The 24,518-nt window shown below is 64.4% G+C and overlaps 2 protein-coding genes across 3 annotated transcripts; both read left to right on the top strand.

Moving 5' to 3' along the window:
- The first annotated feature begins 260 nt into the window (after positions 1 to 260).
- Positions 261 to 6,190, top strand: ARF3 (ADP ribosylation factor 3). Of its 2 annotated transcripts, none has more exons than XM_037884049.2 (5): positions 261 to 391; positions 2,681 to 2,905; positions 3,486 to 3,596; positions 4,119 to 4,243; positions 4,372 to 6,190. In XM_037884049.2, exons 2-5 carry the CDS (start codon positions 2,758 to 2,760, stop codon positions 4,531 to 4,533), a joined length of 546 nt encoding a protein of 181 aa, XP_037739977.1. In that variant the 5' UTR covers positions 261 to 391; positions 2,681 to 2,757; the 3' UTR covers positions 4,534 to 6,190. The 2 variants fall into 2 exon arrangements, with proteins under 2 accessions (XP_037739977.1, XP_037739978.1); XM_037884050.2 differs by having other exon boundaries at positions 273 to 387.
- A 14,320-nt stretch (positions 6,191 to 20,510) lies between these two features.
- FKBP11 (FKBP prolyl isomerase 11) lies at positions 20,511 to 24,477 on the top strand. The gene is made up of 6 exons (XM_037884023.2): positions 20,511 to 20,712; positions 20,834 to 20,899; positions 21,585 to 21,672; positions 22,721 to 22,754; positions 23,628 to 23,698; positions 24,239 to 24,477. The coding sequence occupies exons 1-6, from the start codon at positions 20,605 to 20,607 to the stop codon at positions 24,454 to 24,456; spliced, it is 585 nt and encodes a 194-aa protein (XP_037739951.1). The 5' UTR covers positions 20,511 to 20,604; the 3' UTR covers positions 24,457 to 24,477.
- The last annotated feature ends 41 nt before the right edge of the window (positions 24,478 to 24,518 follow it).

Here is a 24,518-nt window from a genome sequence, read left to right as displayed (position 1 = left end):
AACCTCAGCCTCCCTATTCACGCTCCAGCCCCCCCGAGCCCCACTCCCACGCTGCTGTGACCCCCCCCCCGCATCGCCCCCAGGCATGCACAAGACCCACAATGCTCAGCTCCCCGAATGCAGCCCCCCCGCGCAGCCCCCCCGTGCACTTCCCCTCCCCCGCTCGTGCAGCCCCCCCCATGCACTGCTGCAGCGGTTGCCATGGGGATGGGTGGCTGATCTCGCGAGGTTTGCAGCCCCCCCTCTCCCCAGGGCTAGGCGAGAGCTCTCGCGAGATCGCGGGGTGCGTGCACAGGGCCTGCTGCTTCCGGCCGGGGGGGAGGGGGGTCGGTGCAGAGTCAGCTGGGGAGGGGGCGGCAGGAAGAGCGCGAGCCGGAGCCGGAGCAGGCAGGTGCGGGGTGCGGGGTGCAGGGGCCGGGGGGGGGGAGTGGGGCACGCACCTGGGGGGTGGCAAGCCTGCCCCCTGGGGGGGGAGTGGGGCATGCAATGGGGCCCGTCCCCAAGGGGGGGCACGCTCAGTGGGGTGCATGGGGGGGAGCAAGCCTGCCCCCTGGGGGGGGAGTGGGGTATGCAATGGGGCCCGTCCCCAAGGGGGGGCACGCTCAGTGGGGTGCATGGGGGGGAGCAAGCCTGCCCCCTGGGGGGGGAGTGGGGCATGCAATGGGGCCCGTACCCGGAGGGGGCATGGGGGGAGCAAGCCTGCCCTCTGGGGGGTGAGTGGGGCATGCAATGGGGCCCGTCCCCAAGGGGGGGCACGCTCAGTGGGGTACATGGGGGGGGAGCAAGCCTGCCCCCTGGCGGGGGAGTGGGGCATGCAATGGGGCCCGTACCCGGAGGGGGCATGGGGGGAGCAAGCCTGCCCCCTGGCAGGGTGGGGGGTTGGGTGCAGGCCATCTGGGGGTGCACATGCTGCAGTGGGGCCTGTTACCTGAGGGGGGGGGGGGCAGCCGACCCGCCCGTGTCACTGAGTGTGGGGAGCCCTGGGAGCAGGGGTGTCTCAGACCCAGCAGAGGGCTGGACCCAGGCGTCCCTTCCCCCCCCGGGACCCCCTCCAGAATGGGGTGTCTGGGGGGGGGCGTGCCCCTCGGGGAGAGCGGGGAGACTAGCTGGGGCCTGCCAGCATCCCGACGGGGGCAGCTGGCTTTGCCCCCCCCTGCTGCTGTGGGAGGCTGCTTTTGGGGTCCTATTTGCAGACCCCAATAGTGGAAGGGGCTGAGAGCCCCATGTGGGGGGCTGGGCCCTTCCAAATTGTGGGCACAGCCCTGTTCTCTGAGCACTGTCCCCCCTGAGCTTGGGGGCTACCTTTCCCCAGGGGCCCTTCTTTCCCGGGGGGGCGCACAGCGGGACCGGGGGGGTCCAAGGGGCCTGGGGTCTTGCCCCCATGCTGACCAGCAAGTGAACCCCCTGTGGGTTTCCTGGGCGGGGTCCTCCCCCCATTATCACTTGTGACGTGTCGGCGTGGAAGGCAGGGAACCGTGTCATGCTTCATTATTAGTCATTTTGGGTGGGTGGGTCTCAGCCCTGGGGGTCCTGGGGCCTGCCTCAATGTGGGGCTCCTGGGCTTGTGGGTCTGAGGGGGGCCCTGGCGGTGCCGCGTGCTGGCTGGAGACGCTGTAGAGGGGCAGGATCAGGCCCTGGCAAAGGGGCGCTGGGATTCGAGGGAGCCAGAGGGAGGCATGGTGGGCAGGGGGTGCTGATACCCCAAGGGCAGGGAATGGCCTAAAACGCCAACAAGAGGGAAATGGGCTGGAAGGGTGAGAGGTGCTGGCGCCCCGTTCTCCTGCACAGGTACCATGTGAGGGGCGGGGGCGGCGGGCGCTGGGAGCCAGGACTCCTGGGTTCTATTCCCAACTTGGGGGGGGGGAGTGGTAGCTGGAGGCTGGGAATTCTTCTGTTCACTCTGTGGCCTTGGGCAAGTCCCTGGCTCAGTGCCTCAGTTTCCCCATCTGTGTTACATCTGTGTTAAGGCTGGTCTGGACCCACCTCCTGGGGGCTGCGGTTGGAGGTGCTAGGGGAAGGCCTGTTTTGATTGGCTAGCATGCAGTGTTAGGAGCGGGGGCTGCCCCTGCACCCCCTGTGCGATGGACCCCCCCCAGCCAACTCCCCCCCCCCCCCCCGCCCTGCATGTGCCACTCGTGGCCCTCGCTGGCAGCACTGCCGTGACCCTGCTGTCAGTGCCTTGGGGGCCGACACTCCATGGCCGGGGAGCGAGGGCCACCGAGTCAGCTGGCCTTGGTGGGTGCTGTGCACGGCCTGGCACGGCTGCCCCCCGGCTCTGCCTTTCAGTATTGTGACGCAGGGAGAAAGGTCCCTTGTGGGGCGCACAAAGCCAGCCTGTGGCGCTGCCCTGGGCTCCGGGCTGTGCTCCTCACCGATTGCCTGTGGGTCTCCCCTGTCCCCCCGGCTGTGGGGCTGGGCTGGGGTAGCCTGAAGCCAGTGGGCCAGTAGGGCCTCTGACAGTCACTGCAGGCCGTGGCTGCTGAGCACATGGGGATCAGGAGTGGGCTGGCGGGGCATCGAGCTGGGACTCGGGGCATGAGCCACCGAACGCCCTGCCCGACCCATCCCTGCCATGGAGCAGAGCTCCTGGGGTGTACGCCCCCCTGCAGCCGGGCCCGCTGGGAGCTGCCGTCTCCGCAGGCACCTGATGCCGGCCTGCCTTGCCCTTCCCACCGCCCAGGAACCGGCCTCGACGCCAGGAGCGCACCGCGAGCGAGCCGGCCCCGGGAGCCCCTGCACGGCGCCCCCGTCACCGCCATGGGCAACATCTTCGGGAACCTGCTGAAGAGCCTGATCGGCAAGAAGGAGATGCGCATCCTGATGGTGGGGCTGGACGCGGCCGGGAAGACCACCATCCTCTACAAGCTGAAGCTGGGCGAGATCGTCACCACTATCCCCACCATAGGTAGGGCCGGGAGCCAGGCCACGGCCCCCAGGGGCTCCCATCAGCTGGCCCCGCCATGGGGACAGGGACTCCCGTGTGATGGGCGTGGTCTGGTGAGCACACAGCCCCACATACTGGCCTGGGGAGGCAGGAGGAGAGGACCAGCTGACCCATAACGGGCCTGGGCCCTGGCAGGTTGCTAGGGTTGTTTGGCTCCTGGGTCCTGTCTGCAGCTCTGGGAGGGGAGTGGGGTCTAGTGGTTAGAGGGGGGGCGGGCTGGGAGCCAGGATGCCTGGGTTCTTTGCCCAGCTTTGCTGCTGTCTGAACTTGGAGGCAAGTTACTGACCTCTGTGCCTCAATTTCCCCGTCTAAACCTGCCCTGACCCTCTCCATGCCTCAGTTTCTTTTTTGCCGGTTGAGAGGCTTCTGTGTGAGATGAGTTTGCTGGGTCTCACTCCAATGCCTGGAGACCCTGCGATGGCTGTCACTGAGCAGTGCCCCTCACTGGCAGAAGTGCCCGAGGCAAAGAGGGCTGAGCCCCCGCTGGGGGCAGGGCTGGCTGCCCCCCACATCTGTGGCTAACCTCCCCCCCCCCCCGCAGGGTTCAACGTGGAGACTGTCGAGTACAAGAACATCAGCTTCACCGTGTGGGACGTGGGCGGCCAGGACAAGATCCGGCCCCTGTGGCGGCACTACTTCCAGAACACCCAGGGTACGGGGTCCCCCACTCCATCCCTCCCTCCCTCCCCTTCTCCCTGGGTCCTGAGCCCTGCCTGTTCTGTGCCCCTCCCTGGGGGGGCCTTCCCTCCCCTGTCCAGCGATAGTCTAGGGCTGTCTGAGTATATGAGGGGGGGAGGGGGATTAGAGGGTTTCTCTTTCTCTTCTGCCCCCACACCCCCGCCATGGGTTTGAGTGGGTGGGGGGAAGAGAATTGTTCAACCCCCCGTTAGAGGGGTGGGGTGGTGAGGAGGGGTCTGGGGATGCATGGTCACCCCCCCAAGGTGGGGTGGGGTGGTGAGGTGGGGTTTGGGGGTGCACCCTGTCATCCCCTCCAAGATGGGGTGGTGAGGAGGAGTTTGGGGGAGCACTGCCACCCCCCCCCCAGGAAGAGATTTGGGGGCACACTCTGTCATACACAGCCCCGGAATGGGGTGGGGCTTCCTAACTGTGGGTCCGTGAGTTGCAAAACCCGCCCCCCGGTGCCTGGTGTCAGTGCCCTCCCTCCGCCCCCCAGGGCTGATCTTTGTGGTGGACAGCAACGACCGGGAGCGGGTGAACGAGGCGCGTGAGGAGCTGATGCGGATGCTGGCCGAGGACGAGCTGCGGGACGCCGTGCTCCTCGTCTTCGCCAACAAGCAGGTGGGTGTCGTCCGCCCCCAGGGCCCCTCCAGCCGCGGCCGCCCTGGCGCTGAATTCTCTGTGGGCGACGTGCCTGTCGCCGCGGTGTCTGGTCCGGCAGGCTTGTAACCCCCCCCTCTGCCCCCCAGGACCTGCCCAACGCCATGAACGCGGCGGAGATCACGGACAAGCTGGGCTTGCACTCCCTGCGCCATCGCAACTGGTACATCCAGGCCACGTGCGCCACCAGCGGGGACGGGCTCTACGAGGGCCTGGACTGGCTGGCCAACCAGCTGAAGAACAAGAAGTGAGCGAGAGCCACCCCGCGCTGCGAGGGGCCGGGCGGAGCCGCCCCTCTCCCCACCCCCTCTCAGGCTGGCAGGACCCGTCGGCCGCCCGCGCGGGGCTGCGTGGGTCTCTTCCCCCCTCCCCAGCTCGTTGGGTTTTGCTTTCGTTCCGGCACCGGTTGCTGTGGGTTTGATTCGGGGTCTCGGTTCTGGTGCCCCCCGCCCCCGAGGTTTGCACGGATCTCTGTGTGTGCGCGTGTGTGATGAATAGATAGATATATAAATATATAGGGGGGTGGGGGGCATCTGCTTCCGTGCTGGGGCAGGCCCCCTGCTGCCCAGGGCTGGAGGGGGCGGGGGGGGGCACACGGACGGACCCGCGTGTGGCAGTGGCCTTTCTTTTGTGTTGTTTTTATGTTGTTCTTGGTGCCCTGTGACGTGAGTCTAAACACGGAGGAGAATTCCTCAAGGCAGCTTTAAGCTTCTGTGTGGGGGGGCTGCCTGGTCTGGGCGGGGGGGGGGCACTGCAGGGGGAGGGGGCAGCTGGGGGAGTCGGTTCTGGGTCTCATCACTTTCCATCTTTCATGGAGGGGGGAAATTTGGAATCACTTGCTAGGGCAGCGCCCCCTGCTGGCAACGTGGCCCTTTCCCCTCTCCCTGGGCGGGGGTGTGTGGATTCAGTGGCAGAATCGGGACCAGGGTGGAAATTGCCACTCAGCCTCGCACCCCGCCCCCCTCCCCCAGGGTTTCAGAAGCTGCCGGCCCCTTATCCAGCCCCAGCTTCCCTGTGTCTCCACTGGGGCAGTGCCCCGAAGGCACCCACAGCTGTTAAGTGACCCCCCCCACCCCCCCACCGAGGTCACCCCAGAGCAAAACGAAGCTCAGCAGGGCCCTGCTGCAGGGGCCCGGGTCCCCCCCTGTCCCCTCCCCTGACACCAAATCATGTCACTTCAAGAGGCAGGATTCCTCCCCCTGCAGCAGCCCCCCGCCTCTGCAGCGGGGGGGTCACTCCCATTATCACAACCGCTTGCTGTGGGGACACCCCGAGAGGCGCCTGCTGGGCTGAGCAGGGGTTTAGGGGAGACACATCAGGGACCGCTGCCCCCCAGGACTTACCCATAGCAGAAGGATGGTAGCCCTGCGGATCCTGTCCCCCAGAGGCGAGTGGTGGGAGCCCGTTAGCTCAGTTTGGGCTGGGTAATTAGCGGCTGTTCCTCGGTGGGCTGGTTGGCAAGGGGTATGTTAATTTTTTCTTTGCACCCCCCCCCCCCCCATCCCTCTTCCCCAAGATGGAGGGAAATTGGGCCTCACCCACTCCCCCCAGCTTGGAGAGCCACCTAACCAGCCAGCAGGGGGGAGCGATTAGCAAGTGACGCCAGCGCCTTGAGTGTCCCCTTGTTCCCCCCCACCCCGCGCAGCACAGTGATTGTAACGAGAACATCCCCCCCCCCCCACCTCCCCGCCCCGGGCGGGCGGACATACTGTCAGCTCCTCCCCAGCACATGTATTTATACCCCCCACCCCCCGGTCTGTGCTTGGTGTGACATGTTGCCCGTGGTTCTGCCCTGGGACGTGGCCCGTGTGTATAGCACCACCTGCCCCCCCCCCCGGCTCTCGAGTGTTGGATACACGCGGACTCCTGTACCCCCATTGAATATGAAACATGTTTTATGTAACGCTGGCCCTGCCTCGCTTCTTTCCCCTCCTGGGGCTGCCAGCGGAACTGGGACTCCCAACTGCTCTTTCAGGCAGGGGGGAGCCAGGACTCCTGGGTTCTGTCCCGTGCTCTGGGAGGGGAGTGGGGTCTAGTGGGTTAGAGCGGGGGGGCTGGGAGCCAGGACTCCTGGGTTCTGTCCCGTGCTCTGGGAGGGGAGTGGGGTCTAGTGGGTTAGAGCGGGGGGAGGGGGCTGGGACTTCCAAGGACTATGTGATGGGACTAGCTGTACGTGGCCTGGATCTGGTGCGAACTGTGCCCTTACCCCCCGCCCCCTCCCACCGTCCGTGCCAGTGAAGCCTGGTCTCCTGGGCGGGCTGGGGAAGGGGTGATGGACAGGCTAGGGCTGACTTTAATTAGAAACAGCTTAGGAGAGCGATGGTGCTTCTGGGGCAGGGAGATCTGGAGCCAGAGAGAAGCTCTCCACCCCCCCCCACCCCGGTCCTGTATTTAAGGGGATATTGGCTGAAATGGTAAATCCCATTAGCTCTAATCCTGGCCGGGGGAGGCGGACTGTGCCCGTTCCACACTCTGATTTGAAACAAGTGGGGGCAGGCACTGAATCCTCGCCCCCGCCCGGGGCCGGTGGGGGGATGGGGTGCCACCTGCCTCTGGAGCACAGGACCTGGCAGCTGGCCCCGTGACTCTGGAAGGGAGAGGGGCCCCTGGTGCAGGACTCCTGGGTTCTGCCCCCAGCTCGGCTGCATGTTGACTGTGTGATCCTGAGCCCCGGGGATGGGGCTACAGGTTCTGCCATTCACACTGCTCCAGCCCAGTCACCCCCCTTGCTGGATTCACCCCATTCCCCTTCCCGCAACCCCCCTGCACCCTCCAGCTTGGCCTTCAGCCACACAGCCTCGGCCCCCCGCCTGCTGGGCCCCCATACGAGCTGGAGCACCGTGGTGGGACAGGATGGACGTTTTGTAGCGGCACGAAGTTTGGATGGCACCTGGGGGCAAGGCTGTGCTCTCGGGGGGCAGCAGTGGGTAGGGCGGGTGCCAGGTGGTGGTGGGTAAATGGAAACTCCACCCATGCGTCCCGAGAACAGACAGGCACGGGGAGAAACGGGCCCTGCCCGGGACCTGGGGCACGGGGCGCTGACAGGCTCGTAAGCTGCGCTGGACAGAGGGGCCCCGGTGCTGTTGAGGTCTGGTCCCTGCTCCGTTTCCTGGGTAGAGCAGTGGTGGTGTGGGCTGTGGGGTTTCCCTGCCATGGGAATGTGGGTGCCAGCCCTGGGTTCGGGCAGTCTGCTCAAACCAGCAAACCCCTCGGCGGGGGCCGGCTAGAGCCACAGGTGTGTCCACGTAGCTCGGGCAGGTTCCCCAGCTGCTCTCAGCCCTGCTGCTGCAGGCCCAGCTCTGGTGACTGAACTGCGTCTACACTGGGGCTCGTACCGGCCTTGCTGGGGCAGTGAAAACCCACCCCACTCGCTGGCAAAGGGGCCCTGCCTCGCTTCACTGGCTCCTGGGGCAGGCGCATCCACAGCGGGGGCTCGCAGCGCCAGGGCAGATAAATGGCATAACTTTTACGTGCAGATGAGACCAAAGTGCCTTGGCCAAGCTCCAACTGGGAGCTGGCTCCAGGCTCCTGGGGCCCAGCCCACTGCCTCGGCAGGGCAGCACGTGGGGCCAGCAGGTCCAACCGTGGGAAGCTCCTGCCCCATCCGGCGCACCGGGTGGGTTCTGCTGGGGGCGGGCGGGGGTGCTGCCAGCTGCAGGGGCTTGGGGGAGAGGCCAGGCCAGGCTCAAGCCCCTGGGTTTAAATGCCCCTGCCAGAGCCCAGGTGGAGCGCTTCCCCTGCCGTGGGTCCTGTGGTGTCAACTTGAGCCAGATCTGAGCTGCTGCTGCCCTGAGCTCATGTGGGGCAGGCCAGCACTAGGGGAGCAAAGTGGGGGGTGGGGGGCATGGGAGGGCAGAGATAGAAACCCCCCCCTTTCCCCCACAAGCCAGGGCAGTTGGAGTCCAGCAGCTGCCCTGGATCCCTCCATCCTGCAGGAACATGCACTGGGGCGGTGGCTGTCATGGAGTGTGGGGGAGTCTGGGGCCTGCACCCCTCTTCCTGGGATTCACCATGACTCTCAGCCAGCCAGTAAAGCGGAAGGTTTATTGGACAATAGGAACACAGTCTAAACCAGAGCTTGTGGGTACACCCAGGACCCCTCAGTCCAGTCCTTCTGGGGGGTGGGGGCAGGGAGCTCAGACCCCAGCCCTGGGGTTCCCTGCGTTCCCCCACCCAGCACCAAACTGAAACTAAACCCCCCCAGCAGGCTCCCTCCTGCAGCCTCTGTTCACATTCCCGGGCAGAGGTGTCACCTCCCCCTCCCTCTCCTGGCTCAGGTAACAGGCTCTCAGGTCTCCCCTCCCCAGGGCACATTCCCAGGTCAACACTCCCCCCTCCCTGCTGCGTCACATCGTCACATCTCTCCCCCCTTCGAGACTGAACTGAGCGGGGCCACTGTGACCCGTGACCTGGGGAAGTTCGGGGCCCCCTCTCCGGGACAGCGCATCCGCTATCAGGTTGGCACTTCCCTTCACGTGGACCACGTCCATGTCGTAATCCTGCAGGAGCAGGCTCCACCTCAGGAGCTTGGCGTTGGCTCCTTTCATCTGGTGCAGCCAGGTCGGGGGAGAGTGGTCGGTGTAGACGGTGAAGTGTCGCCCGAAGAGATAGGGCTCTAGTTTCTTGAGGGCCCACACCATGGCCAGGCACTCCTTCTCAATGGCCGCGTAGTGTTGCTCCCGGGGTAGCAACTTCTTGCTCAGGTACACGATGGGGTGTGTCTCCCCCTTTTCATCCTCCTGCATAAACACCGCCCCCAGTCCCGTGTCTGAGGCGTCGGTGAACACCACAAAGGGCTTGTCAAAGTCTGGGTTTGCCAGAACTGGGCCACTGACCAGAGCCTCCTTCAGCGCCCGGAAAGCCTCCTGGCACTGCTCGGTCCAGACCACCTTGTCTGGCTTCCCCTTCTTGCATAGCTCAGTGATGGGGGTGGCGATGGCGCTAAAGCGGGGCACAAAACTTCGATAGTATCCTGCCATCCCAATAAAGGCTTGGACCTGCTTTTTGGTGTGGGGAGCGGGCCAGTCTCTGATCACCTCCACCTTGGCCGGTTCCGGCTTTAGGCGGCCGCTCCCCACCCGATGGCCCAGGTAAGATACTTCAGCCATCCCCACCTTGCACTTCTCCGCTTTGACAGTCAGCCCAGCCCCCTGGAGTCGGTCCAGCACTTGTCTAACCTGGGACACGTGGTCCTCCCAGGTCTGGCTAAAGACACAGATGTCATCAATATATGCCACGGCAAAACTCTCCATCCCCCTCAGGAGCTGGTCCACCAGGCGCTGGAAGGTGGCCGGCGCTCCCTTGAGGCCGAAAGGCAGGGTCAGGAACTCATAGAGCCCCAGAGGGGTGATAAAGGCCGATTTCAGCCAGGCATCTGCATCCAGCGGCACTTGCCAGTAGCCCTTTGTAAGGTCCATGGTGGTGAGGTACCGAGCTCCTCCCAGCTTGTCTAGGAGCTCATTAGGCCTGGGCACAGGGTAGGCATCAGATACAGTGATGGCATTGAGCTTCCGATAGTCCACACAGAACCGGACCGACCCGTCCTTTTTGGGGACCAGCATCACTGGCAAGGCCCAAGGGCTGGCCGATGGCTGGATCACCCCCAAAGCCAGCATGTCCCGGACCTCTCTTTCCAGGTCCTGAGCAGTTTTCCCTGTGACTCGGAAGGGGGAGCATCTTATCGGTGGGTGTGACCCTGTCTGCACCCGGTGGACAGTCAGATTAGTGCGTCCAGGCTGGTTGGAAAACAGCTGTCGGTACGGATGCAGTACCCCCCCTGACCTCAGCTTGCTGGGCAGGGGTTAGCTGATCCGAGAGGGGAATTGTTTCCAGGGGGGAACCAGCTCTGGTCCCAGGGAATAGATCTACTAAAGGGTCATCTCCCTGCTCCTCCTCCTGTCCACACACGGCCAACACCACATTCCCCCTGGCATAATATGGCTTCATCATATTCACATGGTACACCCAGCGGTGGTGCGCCCGGTTAGACAGCTCCACCACATAGTTTACCTCATTGAGCTGCTTGACGACCTTGAAAGGGCCCTCCCAGGCGGCCTGTAGTTTGTTCTTTCTCATGGGGATGAGAACCATCACCTGATCCCCGGTGGCGTAGGCCCGGGCCCGCGCCGTGCGGTCATACCAGACCTTCTGCTTCCTCTGGGCTCTGGCCAGATTCTCCCTGGCCAGGCCCATGAGTTCAGCCAGTCTCTCTCGGAAGATCAGGACATACTCCACCACTGACTCTCCATCGGGAGTGGCCTTCCCCTCCCGCTCGTCTCTCATCAGGTCCAGGGGGCCCCTCACCCTCCTTCCATATAACAGTTCGAAAGGCGAAAATCCGGTCGACTCCTGGGGCACCTCCCTGTACGCGAACAGCAGGTGAGGTAAGTACTTGTCCCAATCCTGCGGGTGCTGGTTCATAAAGGTTTTCAGCATCATCTTTAGCGTCCCATTGAACCTCTCCACAAGCCCATTGGACTGGGGGTGATACGCTGAGGCCCAGTCGTGCCGGACCCCACATTTCTCCCACAAGCACCAGAGCAGGGCCTACATGAAGTTGGCTCCTTGGTCTGTCAAGACTTCCTTGGGAACCCCACTCGGCTGAAAATGGTCAGGAGCGCATCTGCCACGGTGTCTGCTTCAATGGAAGCTAAGGGCACTGCCTCTGGGTAGCGGGTGGCGAAATCTACCACCACCAGAATGTATTTCTTCCCCGACCAGGTCGTCTTGCTGAGAGGCCCCACGATGTCCATGGCCACCTTCTGGAAAGGCTCCTCTATGATGGGCAAAGGTTTCAAAGCTGCTTTCCCCTTGTCCCGGGCCTTCCCCACCCTCTGACAGGGGTCACAGGATCGGCAATACTGCCGGACCGTGGTAAAGACCCCGGGCCAGTAAAAGTTCTGTAGCAACCTCTGCCGGGTGCGCCGGATTCCCTGGTGCCCTGCGAGGGGGATGTCATGGGCCAGGTGCAGGAGCTTGCGGCGATACTTCTGGGGGACCCCCAGCTGCCTCCTAATCCCACAGGACTCCCCTTCCCCTGGGGGAGCCCATTCTCAGTACAGGAACCCCTTCTCCCACAGGAACCTCTCCTGGCAGCCTCTCCTCATGGTCCGTCCCACACTGAGGTTGGCCAGGTCCCTGAGCTTCCGCAAGGAGGGATCTTTCCTCAACTCGGCCTGGAACTCAGCGGCTGGGGAAGGGATGGGGCCCGGTTCCCCCTCAGTGGCCAGGTCTGAGGCCACAGCCTCTCTGAGCCGTGCCCCTCGGCGCTCCCTCCCCACCAGAGTAGGGTCCTGCGCCTCTGGTGTGGTACCCTCCCCAAGGTCAGGGTGCAGTGCCCCTCGCCGGCTCTGGCTACGGGTCACAACCAGGGCGGTCTGGGGCTTGCTTGGCCAGTCTTCTAAGTCCCCCGCCCCCCATCAAAACCTCAGTGGGCAAATGGTGGTGTACCCCCACATCCTTGGGGCCCTCCTTGGTCCCCCATTTCAGGTGTACCCTTGCCACAGGCACCTTAAATGGGGTCCCGCCCACCCCCGTCAGGGTCAGGTAGGTGTTGGGCACCACCCGATCTGGGGCCACCACCTCGGGCCGGGCCAGCATCACCTCCGCCCCCGTATCCCAGTATCCATTGACCTTCCTCCCATCCACCTCCAGGGGAACAAGGCACTCTCTCCGGAGGGACAGCCCCGCACCCACCCTGTAAACCGAGCACCCTGAGTCCAGAGCCTCACGCCCTCTGGCGGAGCTGGCCGGGGGTACTCTTCCCTCCCTAGCAGGTGGTAAACTGGTAGCCCCCCTTGCCTGGGTCGTCTGCCCCTCGTCCAGCTGAGTCCCTACCCAGTTAACCCTGGGTAGGTTGGGTCTGCTCAGTCTGTCCCTGAGCCTGGGGCACTGGGCCCGTACGTGGCCTCTCTGGCCACAGCGATAGCAGCTCAGGTCACGTTGGTCCCCTCGAGCGGGTCGGAGGGGCCCGACACCAGGCGTTCCCCTTTGGAGGGGGTTCTCCCTATTTCCCCGCTGGGCGGCCCCATGGTGACTCTCTCTCTGCATCGGGGGGGGCCTGTTCTTTTGGGACTCCTCCTGGCTACCCCCTGACCGACTGTTCACAAACTCGTCGGCCAGCTGCCCTGCGTGCTGGGGGTTCGCGAGCTTTTTGTCCACCAGCCACAGCCTCAGGTCGGAAGGGCACTGTTCATACAGTTGCTCCAGTACGATTAGGTCAAGCAGGTCCTCTTTAGCTTGGGCCCCCGCTGTCCACTTGCGGGCATATCCCTGCATCCGGTTGACCAGTTGTAGGTAGGTGGCCTCAGGCATTTTACGCTGACTCCGGAACCTTCTCCGGTACATCTCGGGGGTCAGCCCAAACTCACGGAGCAGGGCCTGTTTGAACAGTTCGTAGTCCCCTGCCTCCGCCCCTGTCATCCGGCTGTAGACCTCCACGGCTTTGGGGTCCAGTAAGGGGGTGAGGAACTGGAGCCTGTCTGCACGGTCAACGCTGTGCATCTCGCAGGCATTCTCAAAGGCCGTCAGGAAGCTATCGATGTCCTCCCCCTCCTTCCGCTGGGCCAGGAAGCACTTATCAAAGCTCCTTGCAGTCTTGGGTCCCCCCTCACTCACCGCAGCCGGGGCCCCACTGCTCCTCAGCCTGGCCAGCTCCAGCTCATGCTGTCTCTGCTTCTCTTCATGCTGTCTCTGTTTCTCCTTCTCCTCCTGCTCATGCCTACGTGGCCTCTCCTTCTCCTGATGCTCCCTCTCCTTCTCCTGACGTTCCCTCTCCTTCTCCTCCTGCTCATGTTGATGTTGTTTTTCATGATCCTCCAGCTCCCTCATTTTCATCTCCCTCTCCCATTCCAGCCGCATCCGCTCCAGGGATGGGGAGCTCCGCCGGGAGGATCCCCTGCTGGCTGCCGGGGTCAGGGTGCCCTCGGTATTCGCTGGGCTTCCCCCAACCCCTCCCCCAGGCATAGGTAGGAAGGGTCTCGGGATGTCCTGGGCAGCAGTCTGACCCCTCCCAGTCCGGTCAGGCCCCAGGGCCCACGCTGCGTCCGCCGGGCGGCTTCCCTCCGGGACAGGGATCGGGTCATCCAAGCGATCCCTCTCCTCCAACTGGGCAATCAGCTGTTCCTTGGTGGACCTCCCGATGCGCAGCCCCCTCTGCCTGCACAGCTCCACCAGGTCGCTCTTCAGGCGTTTAGCGTACATCTCCCTGCTGGCCACTCGCAGGCCGGGCAGCTGTCCACGGTTTCCAGGAAAAACCCCTCGTGTGCCAGTCCTTCTTGAGGTCACCACCTCTTTGCCATGGTCGAGCTGCAGACTCCTCCGCCCCTGGGACCGCTCGCTGCAATCCCCCGGGGGACCCTGTTACTGCAAAAGTCCTTCTCTCTGGTCAGACACTCCCAGGGGTTAACCGCCCCCTGAAACCGTCTCTCTCTGAATCTTCAGCAGACCTGGTCCCCGTCAATCCCCCTTCGTTTTACTCTTCCCCAGTCACTTACTGCAGGAAGCGCCGTTCACGGGGTGCAGTACATCCCACTGCTGCCACCAGTTGTCATGGAGTGTGGGGGAGTCCAGGCCCTGCACCCCTCTTCCTGGGATTCACTGAGACTCTCAGCCAGCCAGTAAAACAGGAGGTTTATTGGACAATAGGAACACAGTCTAAAACAGAGCTTGTGGGTACAACCAGGACCCCTCAGTCAAGTCCTTCTGGGGGGCAGGGAGCTTAGACCCCAGCCCTGGGGTTCCCGGCGTTCCACCACCCAGCCCCAAACTGAAACTAACCCCCCCCAGCAGGCTCCCTCCTGCAGCCTCTGTCCACATTCCTGGGCAGAGGTGTTACCTCCCCCTCCCCCTCCTGGCTCAGGTGACAGGCTCTCAGGTCTCCCATCCCCAGTGAAACTCCCCTGCCACATTCCCAGGTCAACACTCCCCCCTCCCTGCTGCGTCACAGTGGCCAGGAGCACCAGGCCTGAGCCCTGCTAGTCTGACTCAAGGAGCATCGTGCCCCATGGGGTAAGTGATGGGGGAATGGGGGTGGGTGGGCTGGCTCTTCACTCAGGGGCTGGGGTTTCAGCCCAGGGTGCTGGGGAGGGAACGCTGGGTGGGGGGTTCAGGGGGGTCACATGCCTGGGGCCTGGGTGGGGGGACACATCTGTAGGGTCTGCCAATCAGTCCCCCCCACTCAATGCTCCCCAGATCTATTGCTGTCCCTCAAAATCCCCAGTGCCCTAAGCAGATGGTTAGAGCAGGGGGCCAGGAGCCAGGACTCCTGGGTTCCATCCCCGGCTCTGGGAGGGCAGTGGGGTCGTGGGGGCTGGGACCTGGGAGCCGGGACTCCTGGGTTCCATCCCCGGCTCTGGGAGGGGAGGGGGGTCGTGGGGGCTGGGAGCCGGGACGCCTCCTTTGCTGCTGGCGCTTTAGAATAAGCCCTGGCTGCAGCAGCTGTGAGGTGACAGGGCCCAATCCTGTGTCCCACGCAGGAGCAGCCTTTGCTCAGGCGTCTGCTGGGGCCCTACAGCCGGAGCCTCCCCCTCCCCGCTCCCGGGCTGGAGGCTGGTGCCGGTTTCCCACCAGCCCATCCATCTCACATTGTCTCTGGGCAGGGGAGGGGCCCCAGCCCCCGTAATCCCATTGCAGCCTTACGGCCCGAGCCGCCAGCCCGTCTTCGCCAAAGCACGGCAACGGGGCCTGGTATGTGGGTGCAGGTGGCGGGGCCGGCCGGGGAATGACAGGCGTGGCCCAGACAATGGGAGCAGCGTCCAGGCGGGGGAATAGCTGGCGTGCCGATCCCGTCGCCCTGGGAGCCAGCCCCACAGCCCAGCCCACGCTCTGTCCCCCTGCCGTGCTGCTGGGTGGCCCCACGCCCCCGTGCCGCGGGGAGACCGGCAAGCTCCCAGCCAGCCCCTGACCCAGCCGGGCGCTGCTCGGCCCAGCAAAGGCCACGTCCACAGGCCGGAGCACGAGCCCTCAGCCGAGCCGGCTCCTCAGCCCAGCCCATTGTCATGGACTCACATGGTGCCCACTCAGCCCCGTGCGGTCCGTGGGGGGGTGCCCCTTTCCGTGCGACAGCCCTTCTCCCCAGGGGGCCACACTCTCTTGGGGTTAAGCCCCTCCACCTCCTGGAGCCCCACCTCTCGGAGCCTTAGCACACCTGTCTCTGCCATGGGCCCCCTCAGGGAGTCCCCTTGCTCTGGCCTCCACCCCTGTTCTCTAGACCGGAGTGACTCTCAGCTGGCATAAAACAGGAGGATTTACTGAGCGTTGAACCCAGCCCCAGAAACTCCCCGGGCCTCCTCCCCCAGCACCGCACATCCCAGTCTCCCCTGTGCCCTCCCTCGAGCCCAGAGCCCCCCTGCTTCCCAGCTGGGCATCTGATGGCACCGGCCCCAAGCCCGCCTCTGTCCATTGTCTTCTCTCCAGGTAAACAGGGCATAAACAGGGTCACCTGGGCCCCCTCTCCTCTCTTTACAACCCATTGTCCTCCCACTGGCCAGACCCGGCAGGGACTCCTGAGCTGGGCCTCCGGTCACCAGTCGCTGGGGGTCTCTGTTCTCCACGCCAATGGCTGGGGTCCCAAGTTCCCTCCCCGGTCCTCTGTGACAACAAACTGCCTCTCCCCTCACCTCGTTAAACCCGTAGCACCTAGGGAAACTGAGTCCCACCCCCTCTGCATGCAAACCATAGGAAAACCAAGAAAATCCCCCATAGGAAACAAGGAAACACAAGAAACTCCCCCACTGCGTCACACAGCCCCACACTCCAGGCAGTGCCCAGCGCTGGCACTGCTGAGCGGGACGACTGGCTGCTGCAGCTCGCTGGGGCTGCGGGGCTGTTCCTGGTGAGAGGGGCAGCTGGAAACGCTTGTACAGCTCCTGGTGCCCCCCTGAGTAGGGCCCTGGGCGCTGCCCCTCCACAGCGTGAACGCAGGCTGCACGGCCCCATCAGAGCACACGCTGGGCCTGACACGCTGGCCACGCCAGGGTCCCTCAGACTCGGCAGCTCATGGTGGCTGGGGGTGACTGTTACCAAGTGTGTGAGCCCATCCCACCCCTTGTGTGGCCACAGTCCAAGCGAGGCAGAGGGTCCTTCTCCAGACAGGAACAGCCAGCGTGACCATATCCACGCCGAGCTGCGTCCACACTGGGCAGCTTGGCCCCCTTCAGCTAGTCCAGCGTTCTTCAAGCTGGCCCACGGCTGTGTGGCATCAGGCCTTGGCTCAGCGAGGCCCCATCTCTCAAGGGCACCGTTAAGTCACCAAATGGGCGGATGTGCACTCTGGTGGGGCTGGACCCCTGACCCAGGCGTGGGCCCTGCTGGGCCAGACCCACACGCTGCAACATCTCACACACTCTACGGCCTGTCCCGCACACCAGAGAGCACAGGAGACGGAGATCCCGCCCTGGCCCCGGCCCTGCAGATGACGGGACCCGCCTCTCGCCAGCCCTGCCAGCTGGGGCTGTGTGCGCAGCGGAAATGGACTGACCACTGGGCCCCAGCTCAGCCACACCGGCACCAGGCCTTCCTTTCTGGTGGGGGATTTCTCCCGTCAGACTCGAGCTCTTCCAGTAGCATCTGGGGGGCCCGGCTGAGCTCATGGGCCCCGTCGTGCCATGAGTTGCCCGGACACGGTGTGAGATGCTGTCCCTGCCTCCAACCAGCCCTGGGACGCAGGAGGGAGCGTTAGCCCCATCACGGAGGAGAAGCTGAGTCCCACGGGACAGCAGCATGGCCAAGGACTTACCCCGGTGTTCTGGGCACCAAGCACTAGCTCATGCCCCCCTTCTGCAGCTGCTGGGTGCTCAGGGCCGGGAGCCGGGCGCCCAAAACACAGTTAGGGTCAGGGGCCTTAAACAAGCAGTTAGGTTGACTGTGTCTCTGGCAAGTCAAATCCTCAGCAAGCTTTCAATGCCCTGTTTGCAGCAGTGCCCTGTCCAGGCCGGTGGAGATGCTGATGCTGCGAGCATCCCCCCAGCAGTGCCCTAGGAACGCCAGCTGTAGGGGGCGGATGGAAAGGGAGGAATTTCTGATGATTTGCTGCCACCTACCGGTGCTGGGAGCTTGGTGCCCTTAACGCTCAGCCTGCCCCAGACGCTCTGCTCCAGCTCACTTCCGCCCTCCATGGCTGGGAGGCGCTTGGGGGTGGGGGGAGAGCCAGCATGTAACCCCCAATTCTAATAATTTGAAAGCTGTTTCTGTGAGAAATATAAGACACACAGAGCGTCACTCACAGAGAACCCAGGAGTCCTGGTGCCCAAGCCCCCCTCCCCTCCCGGCTCTAACCACTAGACCCCACTCCCCTCCCAGAGCAGGGCACAGAACCCAGGAGTCCTAGCACTCAGCCCCCCCTGCTCTAACCACTAGACCCCACTCCTCTCTCAGAGCAGGGCACAGAACCCAGCAGGCTGGTCTCACTAAGGGAGGTCAGGGTCCAGTCCTCCTGTTACTCTCTCCTGAGGGCCTGCTTGGGGGTAACTCACTCCCCAGGTGGCCACTTCCTGGTTAATTGGCAAATGAGCCCCTGGAGCTGGGTGACCAGAGGATCGTTAGGGGGCCTGCTGCCAAGGCAAAGCTGTTTCTAGACACATGGCTCTCCTAGGCCTAGTCTATGCTCAAAGATTAGGTCAGTAGAGGCCCCTGGTGTAGCTCCAGCCAGGCTGGTGGAAGAATTTCTATCGCTGCTCAGAGCGGTGGGCTACCTACGCGGATGGAAACGCCCCTTTTGCCACTCCAGGAAGCAGCGGTGCTGCAGCGGTCGTCCCCATAGCTTAGCTGTGGCCGCGGAAAGAAGGTGCTGTGCCCCGCGGAGCAGGGGCCCTGGACGGTGCACACCTAGATTCCTGCAGGGAGAACACCAGGGAGGCCTGTTCCCAGCAAAGGGCGCTTGCTTGGAAACAGTGGCAGGACGCCCAGGCTGGCAGGAGCTATGGGCTGTCCTGGAGAACAGCTGCAGCTGGCAGGTCTCCGCAGACAGCTGGCGCGGGAGCAGGATTCTGACCAGCTGGTGGCAAGAGACTGGAGTCCGGGGAAGGGAGCTGAACTGAGCAGACCCTGCTGGTGAAGGGCCAGGGACTGACTCTGTCTCCCTGCGAGGATGAAGGTCTTTTGTTTGTTCTTCGTTGGCCATTTCCAGTTTGTGAAGGAGACCCCACCAAAGGGGATGCACTTCGATACCTGAAAACCTGCTTGGACTTGTTTATTTTATTTTATTTTTTCTGGTTTGAACCCTTTACTGGGACATGCGAGCCATCCACACCATCTTGGTAGCCTGGGTTCTCTTCTTCTTCACCACCACTGGCTTCTGGCTCGGCAGGATGGCGCTGCGCGGGCAGAGCAGCCAGGCACAGCTCCTTGCGGTAGTTGTTCTCGCGGATGATACCCTGGGTGGAGGGCAGTCAAGATAGGGCTGCTGGGTGCCCTGCCTGGCCACAAGGGGGTGCTCTGGGACAGCCTGCCTGCACCCGGGCCGCTGCCCTGTGCCGTACTGCCAGGGCTCGGCCCCGAAGCACGCGTGAGATTTAACGCGCAATAAACGCGGGGTCTCTGTCCTCACGGCCCACTCGCTGGGCCCGCAGGGTTCACGTAGCCAGCTCTGTTCAGCTGACCATCAACTTCGACAAAACCAAAGGCGGCAGAGGCCGGGAACTGGGGCTTTCAGAGAAACGGCACCTGCTGGGAGCCTGGTGATCCCATGGCCGGGGTCAGCAACGCTGTCGCTCCGACTACCAGCCCCGCTCCCGCTGTGACCAAGACGCTGCTTCTCATACGGCAAAGGGGGCTCGTGCGTCTTCTCCCCTCAGAAACCAAACCCCTGCTTTCTGCCCCCTGCCCCTGCCCTTCGCCGAGCCCAGGGGCCAAAGCCGTGGAGTTAGCGCAGCTGGGCAACTCAACGGGAACCCTCCCTACCACCCATCACCACCCTGCTGTAAGGCCCAGGCTACCCAAAGCCTGACGCTGGCAGCTGGGTCTGTGCCAGGGATGCAGGGCGTGGCTGGGGCAGTAACGCCCCGTTGCTCTCAGTGGAGGGGGGTTCCCTGCTGGTTTGCTGGGAGCAGTGGGGTGCTGAGCACTCTGGAAGAGGCTTTGCACCTTGTGTAGCTGTTTGTATCTGGGTAAAGTGTATGTCGGGTTGGGGGGGGGAGAGCTGCCCTGGGGGAGGAGGAAGGGGGACGTGGTTGCACCCGCACCCCGTCCCGGCCTCCTCCTGAACCGTCACCACCCCGCACCCCGGCTCTGTGCCAGCTAATGCTGTGGGTGGGGAGCCCCCAGAGAACCGCCTTCGCCGGAGAGCCCGCGCCATGCCGGAGGGTGGCCGCCAACACGGAGTATGGCTGAGTTACACCTGCTGGGGATCTGGCCCCATCGGCACCAAAGGAGCGAGGGTGATTTACACCCGCCCTGTAGTTTTGGCCCTAAATGCAGGTTTTGCAGACGACCCGGGAATCCCCCACCCCTGCGAAGAGAGTCTATAAGGTGGGCACTGCCCCCCCCCCCGCCTGACTCCCATCAGGCGAGCGCTGGGCCGAGGGGCTTTGCTGAGGGGTGGTCTGTGACCCCCGCCCCCTCAGGCACTGCTCCCGGTAGGCAGGTCCCGGCCTAGCCAGCTCCAGGCAGGTATGAAAGGGCTGAAGCCCCAGGCTGCTGCCTGGAACTAGGGCCCCCCCAGGGGAAACCTGGGGTTTTCTCTCGGGGAGTTTGCTCTGGAACCTGGGGCTGTGCCCCCCCCACCCCCAGGGCTCACTCACAAATAGGGGGGTGCAGCCTCCTTCTAGAAACACATGCGTGTGTTAGGTGAGCCAGGTGTGTGTGTTAGGTGTGTGTGTGCCAGGTCTGCGTGTGTTAGGTGAGCCAGGTGTTCGTGTGCCAGGTGTGCGTGTGTGTAAGTGTGCCAGACGTGTGTGTCAGGTGAGCCAGGTGTGCGTGTGTGTGTGAGTGTGTCAGGCGTGCATGTGTTAGGTGTGTCAGGTGTGTGTCTGGCTCCCCATGCTCACAACTCCCCCCCCACGCAGTGGCCCTGAGTTTGGAGCCAGACCCCCCCCAAGGTGTCTTGCTGCCTGGCCTCGCCCCAGGGCTCCTGTGTGGCCCTGACTCCGGGGCCCGACGCCAGGGTGAGGGCCGGGACTAGCGGGTGTGTTGACATTCCACGTCAGTGTTAGTGCGCGGCGGGGGCGGCCTCAACTCGCACGTGTCCCTGGGCCGGGCCGGGGGCGGAGCTGCCGGGGGGGCCATGAAGTCCCCGGCCTGGGAAGGCACCAGGCGGCGCTAGCGGCCCCCCCCCCCCCCCCCACACTGCGCGGCCCGGCGGCTCCCGGGCAGGCTCCGCGCTGACCATGCTGCCGCGCCCCCTGGCCGCCCTCCTGCTGGTGCTGCTGGGGCGCTGGGCGCGGGGGGAGAGCGGCGGGGACACCCCGCCCCGCGCGCCGCAGCTGGAGACCCTGGTGAGGGGGCGGGGTGCGGTGCGGGGCGCTGGGCTCGTATCTGAGCCCGCGGGGGGCGGGGAGAGACGGGGGGACCCCGGGGCCGGAGCTGTGACCCCCCCACTTTGCGCTCGCCCCGCAGGTGGCGCCCCCCGAGGACTGCGCGGCGCGCTCGGCGCTGGGGGACACGGTGCAGATTCACTACACGGTAAGGCGGGGGCGCGGGGGGAGCCGCAGGACACGTCAGCACGGGGGGGGCGGCTCCTCCCTCCCGGGGCGGGGCCGGCCGCGGGAGGGCGCCGCCGAGCTCCACACGTGGCGGTGCCCGGGGTCCCCGGGGGGGGGGGATGTGACTGAGCCCCTCCCCCTCCCGGCTGGAGTGCCCCTGTGCCTGTGTCTTGGCTGGGGGGACAACAGTGCCCCTGTGTCGGGGGGTGGGAACGGGACAGTGCACCAGTGTCTTTGTGGGGGGAGGACATTGCTCCTGTGTCTTTGGGGCGTGGGGATGGCAGGGGGACAGGCCCCAGTGTCTTGGAGGGGGAAACGGGACAGTGTCCCTGTGTCTGGGGGGACGATGATGGGACAGTGCCCCTGTGTCGGGGGGGGGGGGGGTTCTGCAAGTTGTGCCCCCTTCCCAGGAGCGGCAGAAGGCAGAACTCCAGCCCTTCTGCCACCTTTGCCACGTCTGCACCCTGCCCTGCTGTGCCCGCTCGTCCCCGCTGCCCCCCGGGGAGGCCTAGGGATGGTGCCGGTGTCTCCGGGGCAGGGCGCTTTGTGTGCGTGTCAGGGGTTCAGCAGCTTCCCCGCCAGGGCCCTGTGCCCCCGCTGGCCCTGGCCTGGCGGCGGGGTGCCCGGGCTGGGGGCTACCCGCGTGTGTCAATGTCCCCCCGCAGGGCAGCCTGGAGGATGGGCGGATCATCGACACCTCGCTCTCGCGGGACCCCCTGCAGGTGGAGCTGGGTAAAAGACAAGTGATCCCTGGTACGTTGGCCTGGGCCCCGATGGGCCTCCCGAGATCTGGGCTCTGTTCCTGCCTTTGCCATCAACTGCGTGCGTGCCCTTGGCCGAGTCACTTAAACTCTTTGGGCCTTTTCCCCCACCTGCGAGAAGCCATGCCCGGCTCCCGCCCTTTGCCATGTCTGCACAGAGCCGGAGCTCCTGGGGCCGGGACTTTGTCTCCATTTGTGCCGATGCAGCAGCTGGCGTGACGGGCCCCCTCCCTCTCTCAGTCAGGGCCTGTGCAGCAATGGGGGCCCCCTGATCTTGGTCCAGTCCTGGGCAGTGGTTCCCCTCCCACCCACCCCCGATCTTGGTGGGGCCTGTGCAGTGCCCAGCAAGATGGGGGCCCCTGCTCTCAGTCAGGGCATGTACAGCACCCGGCGCGCCAGGGGCCTCTAGGCACTACTGGCATACTAATTGCAGTGGAAGGTGCAGGAGTCTCTTCTGGCTGGTCTCTGTTGGCGTCTGCTGGAAGGATCAGGTGCCCCATGGGCCCCCTGCACTGATCCGATCCAGCTGCCCCCTGGAACGCACTGACATGTTCCCCTGCCTGGCCTCTCCGCAGCCATGCAGTGAGTCTGTGAAGGGGCCACTGGCTCTTGCTCTGGTGTTTGCATGACAGAATCTCTCTCCCCCCCACCCAAGTCCAGCCCTTGTCGACGTTCAGCAGGCTCTGGGGGTGCCTGGGGGGGAGTATTGGGAATTCCCCGGCTTGGCCCGGGCTCCGATTGGGAGGCTTCTCCCGTTAGCCGGCGGAATGATCAGAACCTTCCAGACCCCTGGCTCCCACTTCCCTGGCACTCCGGCCCGCGCTGTCACTGCCTCATTGTTGCAGCTTTCGGTGGCTTAACCCCTGGTGCCGTGAGTCTGCCGGAGCTCAGCGGGGTCGGGGTCTCGGAAGGGAGGCCTCCTGGGACAGGGGGTGGGAAGATGAGCAATCCCAAAGTGGCCCTGTCATCCAGGAGGGTGGGAAGCCTTTCAGAGAATCCCCCTGATCTGTGTCTCTTCTTTGGTTTTTCCCTCCTCCCAGGCTTGGAGCAAAGCTTGCTAGACATGTGCGTTGGGTAAGTGAGGCTCTGGCTTGCTAGCAAGAGTGGTGTGGCTGGGGAGAGGCATCCTGGGTCACTGCTCTCCGCCAAAGCAATAGACAAGATGGGGATCCTTGGCACTCCCCTTCTGCTCCCGGTATGGGGCTTCCCATGGGGCTGGATCAGCAGAGTGGGCAGGGGGCTGGAGACACAAACATGGTAAAAATCAGGTCAGAGCCTAGGTGGGGGGCCCAGCTCTTTGCTGCATCTGCATTTTCTCTCCAGGAAGCTGGGCCTGGGGCCTGGCTGTTGGTGTGTGCTCATCTACTGGAGCAGGAAGGGGCTCTCTGCCTGCCCTCTGGGCTGGGCTGCCCACTGGGGGCAGGGGCGAGGAGCTCCCTTCATGCGGACTGGGTTTCTGCAGCCAGGTGCACCTGGTTGGGATTTAGCCACAGGCCTGCAAGCACTTGGAAATGAGCATTCGGCTCTGACACTAGACCACCCAGAGCTGGATCGGGTCAGGGGCTGGATGTGAAACCTCGCAGGAAGCTGCTCTCAGTCACTGAGCCAGTGCCCCCCAACCACCTGCTGCTGGACGTGCTGCCTTGGAGAGGCGGCCCGAACGCGTTCTGTTTATTCAAACACCTCCAGGCCCATCTCCTCAGACACAGGCTGGTACCCTCAGCATCCTGCCCACCGCTCAGCTCTGTCGGTTACGTTCTACCCATGCCCAATTTCAGTTTGATGTGGCATTAGGCACTTCTGGTCCTGTGCTGTGGTCGCACTTCCCTGCTGGATGGGGTGCCTTGGGCAGGGGATGCTGCGTGCGAACGGCAGGGCTGTGGCTACACTGCCAAAGGGCAGAAGGTTGGGCCCTCGCTCTGATGTGCCTCTCCCTCTGCCTGGCAGGGAGAAGCGGAGGGTGATCATCCCGCCTCAGCTGGCTTACGGCAAGCGAGGATCCCCGCCTGCTGTCCCAGGTAACTGCCGCCTCCTTGTCTACCCAGCCTCGCTGGACGTGGGAAATTCCTTCATTGGCCTGAGTCTCAGAGCCATGCCCTGGTGTGTCCCATCCCTGCCCCCCCGCCCCCTCCAGGGCAGAGAGCACTAGGCTGCTGTTAGGTCCCCCCAGCTCTCTGGTTACCCAGCAACACCTGCTACAGATTCTGCTCCCTGGTGAATTCAGTGCCAGGCTGACGGACAGCCCCGGAGCTGGACCTTGTGCCCCACACGGCCCGCCAAGGAGCGAGGGAGCTTCGGCTCTGTAGCCCCTTCAGTCCTTGGCCTGCCTGGAGAGGCTGCCAGAGCTGACGTGGCAGGGCTGGGACTTCCCAGAGCTGCAGCTGCCTCTGGTTCGCTCTGGGCAGGGCAGCGTGCGGGTGCCCTGCTCGGGGGGAGCAGCGCTGTCTGGTGCCCTCCCAGGAGCTTGGGCAGTGACCACATGCCCTGTGCCAGGACCACTCCCACCTCTGCCACGTGTGCGGGGGAGCCCAGCTCAGCTGTGCCCCCTCTCTCCCCAGCCGACGCCGTGCTGCAGTTCGACGTGGAGCTGGTTGGCCTCTCCCGGGCCAGCTACTGGCAGAAGCTGGCGAATGACGTGCTGCCCCTGCTCTGCATCGGGCTGATCCCGGCTCTGCTGGGCCTGATTGGCTACCACCTCTACCACAAGGCCAGCAGCTCCCGGGGGGCCAAGAAGAGGCTCAAGGAGGAGAAGAGAAACAAGGCCAAAAAGAAATAAACCTCCCCTCCCCACAGTCAGCACCTGCTCTGTGGCTGCTTTTGTCAGGGTCCCTGGGGAAG

Source organism: Chelonia mydas, chromosome 20 (genome assembly GCF_015237465.2).
Source record: "Chelonia mydas isolate rCheMyd1 chromosome 20, rCheMyd1.pri.v2, whole genome shotgun sequence".
In the NCBI taxonomy this organism is placed as follows: Eukaryota; Metazoa; Chordata; order Testudines; family Cheloniidae; genus Chelonia; species Chelonia mydas.
This window is presented reverse-complemented; position numbering and strand designations above follow the sequence as displayed.

What these genes read in the sequence shown, in the direction of transcription:
- FKBP11 (XM_037884023.2), top strand. Translation starts at nt 20,605, where the DNA reads ATGCTGCCGCGCCCCCTGGCCGCCCTCCTGCTGGTGCTGCTGGGGCGC. An exon ending in CGGTGCAGATTCACTACACG is followed by an intron (nt 20,900 to 21,584) that starts GTAAGGCGGGGG and finishes GTCCCCCCGCAG; the next exon opens with GGCAGCCTGGAGGATGGGCG. An exon ending in ATCCCCGCCTGCTGTCCCAG is followed by an intron (nt 23,699 to 24,238) that starts GTAACTGCCGCC and finishes CTCTCTCCCCAG; the next exon opens with CCGACGCCGTGCTGCAGTTC.
- ARF3 (XM_037884049.2), top strand. Translation starts at nt 2,758, where the DNA reads ATGGGCAACATCTTCGGGAACCTGCTGAAGAGCCTGATCGGCAAGAAG. An exon ending in CTACTTCCAGAACACCCAGG is followed by an intron (nt 3,597 to 4,118) that starts GTACGGGGTCCC and finishes TCCGCCCCCCAG; the next exon opens with GGCTGATCTTTGTGGTGGAC. An exon ending in TCGTCTTCGCCAACAAGCAG is followed by an intron (nt 4,244 to 4,371) that starts GTGGGTGTCGTC and finishes TCTGCCCCCCAG; the next exon opens with GACCTGCCCAACGCCATGAA.